The 10618-nt window shown below is 45.7% G+C and overlaps 1 protein-coding gene across 1 annotated transcript in view; it reads right to left on the bottom strand.

The window, feature by feature from the left end:
- Positions 1-769: 769 nt before the first annotated feature.
- Positions 770-10618, bottom strand: part of RHPN2 (rhophilin Rho GTPase binding protein 2) — an 88186-nt gene continuing 78337 nt past the window's right edge. Inside the window, exons 14-15 of the mRNA XM_010367003.1 lie at positions 9363-9518; positions 770-1363 (exon numbers count right to left, since the gene is read on the bottom strand). Coding sequence (XP_010365305.1) covers positions 1103-1363; positions 9363-9518 — 417 coding nt within the window. The 3' untranslated portion in view covers positions 770-1102. The remainder of the gene's footprint in view (positions 1364-9362; positions 9519-10618) is intronic.

Genomic DNA, 10618 nt, shown 5'->3' with positions numbered 1-10618 from the left:
AGCCTGACCAACATGGTGAAACACCGCCTCTATTAAAAATACAAAAATTAGCCAGGCATGGTGGTGGGCACTTACAGTCCCAGCTACTTGGGAGGCTGAGGTAGGAGAATCGCTTGATCCCAGCGGGCGGAGGTTGCACTGAGCTGAGATCGTGCCACTGCACTCCAGCCTGGGCAACAGAGCAAGACTCTATCTCAAAAAAAGAGCCAACCCAACACAAAGTTGAATATACATGACAATTATATTCTATCTCAAAAAAAAGAAAAAAAAGGTCAAATAGAGCTTTAAACTTGAATCATTTACATCATTATCTTATAAAATGTAAAACTACTTTTTAACCTGACCTAAAATATAGAATTATGTAACTTCTACTTTAAACAAAATGAAAAATGTTTTGAGTATCAAACAGTATATTATCTACCTTGTAGACAGCATCTTCATCTAACACTGCCACTGTGTTAGCAATTCTTAAATGACATCAAACTAGAAGAAAAGCTGCTCCTACATTGTTTTTATTTAATAAGTCAAGACAAATTTGGCACTATACTTTTTCTAGAAATAGCATTCATATTATATCGATATAATAGAAACATCTTGTTTTAGGATAATGAATTCCTATTAGGAAGCAGCACTTTGGAACAATTTTTAGTGACACTAATTTAATTCTATCATTATAGTCCTGTGACCTGCCTTAATTCCAGGATCATCTGAATTCTAGGTTAAGGAATGATTATTAGCCAAACCTGGAAACAACTAGAAATTGTACTAATATAGGTAACCCCAATTTAATAGTGACTGGAAGTCATAACTGTCACCATTAAAAATAGCTGTATGTCATATCTTCAACACTATTCTATTTACAATACTTTATATAATAAATAACTTACAGCAGTATAGTGACACGCCTCAAAAAAGTTCTTTTTTCACTAATTTCTAGAGGTTTCTTGGTTACTTTCCTTCATAAAAACACATCAAATGTGAGTTTATACAATGAGAAAAACAGGATTTGAGACTAGATAGATATTTTCCATCATGGCACAAACATTTAAGGCCGAGTCAGCACTGGAAATGTTCAGGGCCTGAACGTGTTGGTTTCCTCACATTAGTACAAAGAACTGTCTGAGTTGAGAAGGCTGAAAGGGGAGGGCAGCTTCTTCTTGACCTGAGGCCGTGCAACCCCGACCGACGGGAGGCACAAGGTGCTGGCTGACTTCTGTCTGTTCTTGTTGGTGCCCCAGCTCAGGAAGGAAAGCTTCTTGGAGATTTTCTTGGTTTTATCAGTTTTGTCATCATCATCAATGGCTAAGCAGATCATGGAGTACGTTTTCTGCATTCCCACAGAGTATGTGGCACTCTTATTATGCTGCACATAGAAAAGTAAGAAAAAGGATGTTAGGTATTATCAAGATAGATTATAAAAACTATGAAGTCTGGCCAGGCGAGGTGGCTCACACCTGTAATCCCAACACTTTGGGAGGTCGAGGAAGGCAGATCACTTGAGGTCAGGGGTTCAAGACCAGCCTGGCCAACATGGCGAAACCCCATCTCTACTAAAATACAAAAGTTAACCAGGTGTGGTGGTGGATGTCTGTAGTCCCAGATGTTTGGGAGGCTGAGGCATGAGAATCACTTGAACCCAGGAGGTGGAGGTTGCAGTGAGCCAAGATCGCACCACTGCACTCCAGCCTGGACGACAGAGCAGGATTGTCTCCAAAAAATAAATTAAATTAAACAGATATAATTCGGAAACTCACGTGACCAATGCTTATATAGAATTAGGTTCTTAAAACAAGGACAAACTTTTTTTCTTTTTTGAGACAGGGTCTTGCTATGTTGCCCAGGCTGCTCTTGAACTCCTGGTTCAAGTGATCTTCCTGCTTTGGCCTGAGTAGCTGGGGCTCTAGGCATGCGCCACCAGGTCCAACAAGGATAATTTTTAAGGAATGTACTCAATAGTAATAATTTAAGCTTAAGAGCCACAACTCACATTTTAAGGTTCTTCTTATATTTGAGAAAGTAGTAATACTAATGGTCATGAATATGAAAATACAGGGTGGGGCACGGTGGCTCACGACTAGAGTCCCAGCTGCCTGGGAGGCTTAGAGGGGAAGATTGCTTGAGCCCAGGAGGCTGAGGCTATGGTGAGCTGTGATTGTGCCACTGTACTCCAGCCTGGGTGACAGAGTGAGACCTCTGTCTCAAAAAAAAAAAAGGGGGGGGGGGTTGGGGGGAAGGGAAGAGGGGAAAGAAAGGAAAGAGGAGAAGGAAAGGGAAGAGGAGAAAGGAAGGGAAGAGGGGAAGGGAAGGGGAAAAAAAAAAAGAATATGCAGTGAGCAATAGGTCTCCCTGTCACCTGGGCTTCTAGGCCCTCCATGTTACACTTCTAAAGATGATGTGCATGTACAAGTTATTTCTGTATGTGCGTAAGTATATTACCATTCATTTTCTTAAAAGGAATATACTACACTATTCTACACCTGATTTTCTTTTTTTTTTTTTTTTTTTTTTTTAAAGACGGAGGCTTGCTCTGTCGCCCAGGTTGGAGTGCAGTAGCATGATCTCGGCTCACTGCAAGCTCCACCTCCCAGGTTCACGCCATTCTCCTGCCTTAGCCTCCCGAGTGTCTGGGACTACAAGTGCCCACCACCAGGCCTGGCTTTCTTTTTTTTTTTTTTTTGTATTTTTAGTAGAGACAGGGTTTCACTGTGTTAGCCAGGATCGTCTCGATCTCCTGACCTTGCCTACACCCAACTTTCTTTCCTTTAATACATCTTGGATTTCAATCCACACCAGTAAGTATAGATCCATTTCACCCTCTTTCAAGAATCCAGTGTCCCATGACTCGAAGGAGCCAAAAAGTAAAAGAAAAAGAAAATCCACAGTGCTACTATTTGCCGTGTTCACCATTTTCAAGTATAGAGTTCAGTGGCATTAAGTTACATTCACCTCATTATGCTCCACTGCCACCATCCATCTCTAAAACTTTTTCATCTTCCTCAGCTGAAACTTTGTACCACTAAACGCTCTCTACTATTAACTGTCAAAGAATCACGTAGGATTCAAACTGGAAATCTAAGGAAACTTATTTTCTGAAGACTTCCACATGTGCTATCACCAGCTTCTAAAGTCTGCCTAACACTGTGATTGTTTAGTTTGCCACGTTTATTGATCATCTACTACGTTCTGGCACTAAAATTAGGCATACAATATATCTCTGCAATAGTTGAGGGACATTGTTCCTAATATAAACCCTAAGAGGGGCCTGGGCGCAGCGTCTCACAAGGCTGAGGCAGGCGGATCACTTGAGGCCAGGAGTTCGAGACCATCCTGGCCAACATGGTAAACCCCATCTTTACTAAAAATACAAAAATTAGCTGGGTGTGGAGGCACACACCTGTAATCCCAGCTACTCAGGAGCTAAGGCAGAAGAATTGCTTGAACCCAGCAGGTGGAGTTTGCAGTGGGCCAAGATCGTGCCACTGCACTCCAGCCTGGGTGACAGAGCAAAACTCCGTCTCAAAAAAACAAAAGAAAAGCCTTTCTTGACCCTATTCCCCTCCAGATCCACCCCAATATCTCTCTTTCTCACACACACACACACACACACACACACACACTCTCACTCTCTCTCTCTCTCTCTCGCTCTCTCTCTCACTCCTGCAATGTGTACCACCACTTTGAAAAGCCTTTTTTTTTTTGAGACGGAGTTTTGCTGTTGCCAGGCTGGAGTGCAGTGGCCTGATCTTGGCTCACTGCAACCTCCACCTCCCAAGTTCAAGCGCTTCTCTTGCCTTAGCCTCCCAAGTAGCTGGGATTACAGGCACATGCCAGCATGCCCAGCTAATTTTTATATTTTTAGTAGAGACAGGGTTTCACCATGTTGGCCAGGTTGGTCTTGAACTTTTGGCCTCAAGTGATCCACCTGCCTCAGCCTCCCAAAGTGCTGGGATTACAGGCGTGAGCTGCTGTGCCCAGCTCCATTTACTATCTCTTTCCCCGCCACCCACTCCTCACTCAAATCCACCTGGGGTACCCCTCTAGAACTCTTAGGGCTTTATACAGAGCACAGTTTAAAACCACTGGGTAGGCTTAACTCTTCCATCCTCTGGATGAGAAAACTGAGGCCCAGGGAGGGTATGAACGTGCTGAAGGTTACACAGCTTGTGAATGGCAGTCAGGGCCTAATTCCAGAGCTTGATTCCAAGCTTAGATTTGTTCAACCAGGAATCCCCACTGTAGTCAAGAGAGTAAGTAGCCACGGGCAGCAGGTCCTCAGTTCAGCCAGAGTGCTAGGCTAAATGTTCTCATTATTTGATTTTGTTTGAAAGTCTCAGTCGCTAAAAACAGTGCTTGACTATCATTATCTAAAATCCTTATCATAAAAATTAATAGACAAAAATAAATTATTTTTTTAAAATTATTTTTAAAAAGCCAGGGGCTGGGCATGGTGGCTCACTCCTGTAATCCCAGCACTTCTGAGAGGCCAAGGCAGGCCGACCACCAGAGGCCAGGAGTTCAAGATCAGCCTGGCCAATATGGTGAAACCCCATCTCCATTAAAAATATAAAAATGAGCCAGGCATCGTGGCGGGTGCCTGTAATCCCAGCTACTCAGGAGGCTGAGGCAGAAGAATCGCTTGAACCCGGGAGGCAGAGGTTGCAGTGAGCCAAGATTGCAACACTGCACTCCAGCCTGGATGACAAGAGCAAGACTCTATCTCCAAAAAAAAAGAAAAAAAAAAAAAAAAAAAAAAAAAAAAAAAGAGCCAGGTACAGTGGCTCACGCCTGTAATCCCAACTATTCAGGAGGCTGATTCGAGAGGGTCTCCTGAGGCTAGGAAATTCAAGATCAGTTTGGATAACTTAGTCCAACCCTGTTACTACAAAATTAATTAAATAAAAGACAAAAGGAAATTACTTTTGGTCTGGTTCATTCCTGTAATCCTAACACTTTGGGAGGTGGAGGCAGGAAGACTGCTTAAGCCCAGGAATTTGGGACCAGAATGGGCAACAAAATGAGATTGTCACTACAAAAAATTTTTAAATTAGCTGGGTATAGCGGTACACGCCTGTAGTCCCAGCTACTTGGGAGGATCTTTGGTTTTTTTTTTTTTTTTTTTTTTTTTTTTTTTTTTTAGATGGAGTCTCCCTCTCTTGCCCAGGCTGGAGTGCAGTGGCACGATCTCGGCTCACTGTAACCTCTGCCTCCTGGGTTAAAGTGATTCTCCTGCCTTGGCCTCCCAAGTAGCTGGGACTACAGGCATGTGCCACCACGCCCAGCTTATTTTTAGTAGAGACAGGGTTTCACCATGTTGACCAGGCTGGTCTCGAACTCCTGACCTCAGGTGATGAGAAGGGAGGATCTTTTGAGGCCTGGAAGTCGAGGCTGTAGTGAGCTATGATTGTACTATTGCACTCCAGCCTGGGCAACTGAGTGAGACCCTGTCTCAAAACAAACAAAACAAAACAAAAAACAACAACAAAAGAAGATCGCGCCACTGCACTCCGGCTAGTGCAGTGGTACAATCATAGCTCACTGCAGCCTCAACCTCCCTGGGCTCAAGTGATCCTCCTGCCTCAGCCTCCCAAGTAACTGGGACTACAGGCGTGTGCCACCATGCCTGGCTAATTTTTTAAATTTTTTTGTAGACACTAGGTCTCGCCATGTTGCCCAGGCTGGTCTTGAACTCCTGGGCTCAAGCAAACATCCTGCGTCAGCCTCTCAAAGTGCTGGAATTACAGGTGTGAGCCACCGTGCCACGACATCAGTGACTTTTAGTATATTCACAAAGTTGGGTGACCATCACTACCACCTAATTTCAGAACATTTCCATCGCCCCCAAAAAGAAACCTTCTACCTTATAACCATTCTGCAGTCCCTCCCCACTCCCATTGCCCAGCCCCAGCACCATCGACTTTCTGTCTCTGGATTTGCCTATGCTGAACATTTCATGGATATGTTCAAAATCCATTGGCTCTCTGGCCCTCTGTCAACTGACTTCTGTTGCCACCTCTCCACCAAAGTGTCTTTTCATCCTGCTGCCAAATACGATAGGCACAGCTAAGCCGCCCTCATTCTCCACCTCTCAACTGCATTCAATGCAACCCATCGCTCTCTGCAAAGCTTTCTCCTCTTAATTTGAGAAGCTCCTTTTCTCTGACATCTCTGAACTCTCCTCTATTTTCTTTGCACTTGCTTCTCTTCCAACTGACCTCTAAATGTTTAGCCCTCAGCCCTCGCCCCCTTGCAGGGAGCTGCATTTTGTCTCACAGCCTCAAATATCATCCCCATTCAATGATTCTCAAATATTTATTTCTAGCTCTGATTTCTTCCTTGAACTGAAGACTTCACATCCAATCTCCTCCTTTATGTTTACATCTGACCGCTAATAGCATCTGAAACATTCAAAACATGACTCTTGATTCCTCTCTCCTTCACCTCCCTCACACCCATTACCCATCATTATGAAAAATAAACAGGCCAGGCACGGTGGCTCATGCCTGTAATCCCAACACTTTGGGAGGCCAGAGGTGGGAGGATTGCTTAAGGCCAGGAGTTTGAGGCCAACCTTGGCAATATATCAAGGCCCCATCTCTACCAAAAAAAATTTACAATAAATAAACAAATTAGCCAGGTATAGTGGTACACACCTGTAGTCCCAGCTACTCGGGAGGCAGAAGCAAGAGGATTGCCTGAGCCCAGGAAGTCAAGGCTACAGTGAGCTGTGATTGCACCACTGCACTCCAGCCCGAGCAACAGAGTGAGACCCTATCTCCAAAAAAAAAAAAAAAAAAAAAAAAAGAAATTTAAAGGTAGAAAAACAACCACTACGCACGTGATTGATCAAGCCAAAAACTGGGACCTCACCTCCCTGTCCACCATCTCCTTTACACAAAGCATCCACAAATCCCCCATCAGCTCTATCTCCAAACTATGTCCCAGGGACACTCCTGTCTTTCCAACTCTACAGCCACCCCCATCACCTCAGCCACTAACGTCACCAGCCTGGACAACTGCCATGGCCAGCCTCCGGCAGCAGACACCCTTCTAAAACAAACATCACACCACACTGTTCCCCTTCTGAAAAGGCCCAGTGGCTTCCAAGCTCCCACTGCCACCAAGGCCTCCTTCCCACCTCACTTCCCATGGCTCCCTCCTTGTCCTGGTGCTCTTGCCAAAAGGCATTCTTTTTGCCTCTCTGGTAGGAGAAGCTTATTCTGCTGCAGGGACTCTGTACCTGTAGGTGCCTCTGCCCAGAAGGCCTTTCTTGTCCCTCTGCAACTGGCTTGAACTTCCTGGTCACTCTCATGTCTGTTCCAGCCCTGCCTAGATAGAGCCTCGCCCCCTCCCCAGTCATTCCACCCTGTTACAGGTCTTTTTTCCTTTACAGCACTTATCAAAATCCTGACCATTTATTTGCTGACTTAGTGCCAGCTTCGTGGGGGGGGGGGGAGCAGGGACCTTATCTGTGTAATGTAAGCTAGAGCTCTGACACCTAGGAGAGTGTGTGGCACCTAATTGATCCTCAATCAATATTTGTTGAATGAATAAATGAGTGTTGTTACACAGGGAAGGTCAAGTGTACGTCATTAAGTGTGGCAAAGTGCAGAGGAGAACGTCATTAAGTGTGGCATGAATCCTAGCACTTGGGGAAAATTTTAAGAGTTTTTTGCAGGCAGAGTCTCACTCTGTTGCCCAGGCTGGAGTACAGTGGTGCGATCTCCGCTCACTGCAACCTCTGCCTCCTGGGTTCAAACGCTTCTCCTGCCTCAGCCTCCAGAGTAGCTGTGATTACATGCGCACACCACCACGCCCAGCTAATTTTTATATTTTCAGTAGAGACAGGGTTTGCCTCGTTGGCCAGGCTGGTCTTGAACTCCCGGCCTCAAGCAATCCGCCCACCTTGGCCTCCAAAAGTACTCAGATTACAGGCATGAGCACCGTGCCCAGCCTCATGTGGGGAAAATTAAAGGTGATAATTGTGCAGGTGAACTTGAAGAGACTCAAACGCTTCCCAAATCTCCCAAGACACGGCTGACACTGTCTCTAGGGCGTAGAGAGGGACTGTCTTAACTTTTACAGGTTGTCTTAAGCTCTTCTGTACCATTGGAATTTTTTTTTGTTTTTTGTTTTTTTCACTATGAGTATGTATTACTTTTGTTTTTTTGTTTTTTTTTTGTTTGTTTGTTTTGTTTTTTGAGACAGAGTCTCGCTCTGTCGCCCAGGCTGGACTGCAGTGGCTGGATCTCAGCTCACTGCAAGCTCCGCCTCCCGGGTTTTTTACGCCATTCTCCTGCCTCAGCCTCCCGAGTAGCTGGGACTACAGGCGGCCGCCACCTTGCCCAGCTAGTTTTTTGTATTTTTTAGTAGAGACGGGGTTTCACCATGTTAGCCAGGATGGTCTCGATCTCCTGACCTTGTGATCCACCCGTCTCGGCCTCCCAAAGTGCTGGGATTACAGGCTTGAGCCACCGCGCCCGGCCACTTTTGTAATTAAACAATTTGATCAGAAAAATACATCAGTTGATGATTTTATCCACAGGATATTTTTATAAGTTTGCTAGCAGGCTGCAGTGTCTCATGCCTGTAATCCCAGCACTTTGGGAGGCCAAGGTGAGAGGATGGCTTGGGCCCAGGAGTTCAAGACCAGCCTGGGCAACATAGCAAGAACCTGTCTCAAAAAAAAAAAATAAAGAATGGGCCGGGCACGGTGGCTCACGCCTGTAATCCCAGAACTTTGGGAGGCCGAGGTGGGCAGATCACAAGGTCAAGAGATCGAGACCATCCTGGCTAACATGGTGGTGGGACCCTGTCTGTACTAAAAATACAAAAAATTAGCCGGGCGTGTTGGCGGGCACCTTAGGCCCAGTTACTCGGGAGGCTGAGGTAGGAGAATGGCGTAAACCCAGGAGGTAGAGCTTGCAGTGAGCTGAGATTGTGCCACTGCACACCAGCCTGGGCGACAGAGCAAGACTCCATCTCAAAAAAATAAATACATACATACATACGTAAAGAATGAGCCAGGGGTGGTAATGGGTGCCTATAATTCCAGCTACTCGTGTGGCATGAGGTGGGAGGATCACTTGAACCCAGGAGATAGAGGCTGCAGTGAGCGGTGATCATACCACTGCAAACCAGCCTGGGCAATAGGGCAAGACCCTGTCTTTAAAAAAAAAAGTTTGCCAATTTTCTCTTTGACCCAAGGTTAGCACATTCCAGTGATTACAAACCTGGGAGTCCAGTCATTTCTACCATGTTACACAGGCAGGAGACAGAGGGTCGGGTAAACACCTGTGAGGCTGAACTCATGCAGATTTCACTCCACGCCACTACTGACTGCCCGGGGAGGTGTCAGCGCTCACCATGGATGATGTGGAGTCCAGGAGGCTCACGACTTTCATCTCGATCTCGTCCTCGCCAAAGCTCTTCAGCAGCTTCATGACCTCACTCACCGTCAGCCACTTACAATCCACAAGTTGAATGGAGACAATATAATCTCCTTCCCGGGCTCCTGCCACCTGAAAAAGTATTGCTGAAAATAAGTCAACGTTTTGTTCACTTAAATCCTTTAATCAAGCCCCATTAACAAAATAGGTATTTGCATAAATTCACATCAAGAAAGCAAAAATTCACTTTGGGTGGCCGAGATGGGTAGATCACTTGAGGTCAGTAGTTAGAGACCAGCCTGGACAACATGGTGAAACCCATCTCCACTAAAAATACAAAAGTCAGCCAGGTGTGGTGGTAGGCACCTGTAATCCTAGCTACTCAGGAGGCTGAGGCAGAAGAATTACCTGAACTCGGGAGGCAGACATTGCAGTAAGCCGAGATCATGCCACTGCCCTCCAGCTTGGGTGCAGTTTAAAAAAAAAGCCAAAATTGGCCAAAGTGGCTCACACCTGTAATCCTAGCACTCTGGGAGGCCAAGGCACACAGAACACTTGAGGCCAGGAGTTTGAGACCAGCTGGCCAAGATGGCAAAACCCCATCTCTACTAAAAATACAAAAATTAGGCCGGGCCCAGTGGCTCACACCTGTAATCCCAGCACTTTGGGAGGCCGAGGTGGGTGGATCACAAGGTTGGGAGATCGAGACCATCCTGGCTAACACGGTGAAACCCCATCTCTACTAAAAACACACAAAAAATTAGCTGGGCATGGTGGCACGCACCTGTAATCCCAGCTACTTGGGAGGCTTAGGCAGCAGAATTACTTAAACCCAGGAGGTGGAGGTTGCAGTGAGCCAAGATCGCACCACTGCACTCCAGCCTGGGTGACAGAGTGAGACTCTATCTCAAAAAAAACAAACAAACAAACAAAAAACAACTAAAACTAAAATTAGCTGAGTGTGTTGGCACATGCCTGTAATCCCAGCTACTTAGGAGGCTGAGACAGGAGAATCACTTGAACCCAGGAGGCAGAAGCTGCAGTGAGCCCTGAGTTCTGCATGATCGCGACTCACTGCAGCCTCCACTTCCCAAGGTCTAACAAAAAACAAACAAAAAAGAGACAGTAAAAATTAATCCTTTTCTTTTAGGGAATGTAGCACCCATAAGGCCTTTCACATAAAGGCAGGACTTTGACGTGGGTGAATCCACCCTAAATTCAATCACCCAGAT

The sequence above is a fragment of the Rhinopithecus roxellana genome, chromosome 12, assembly GCF_007565055.1.
Source record: "Rhinopithecus roxellana isolate Shanxi Qingling chromosome 12, ASM756505v1, whole genome shotgun sequence".
In the NCBI taxonomy this organism is placed as follows: Eukaryota; Metazoa; Chordata; class Mammalia; order Primates; family Cercopithecidae; genus Rhinopithecus; species Rhinopithecus roxellana.
Note: the sequence above shows the minus strand (reverse complement) of the source record. Positions and strands in the feature narration are given on the sequence as shown.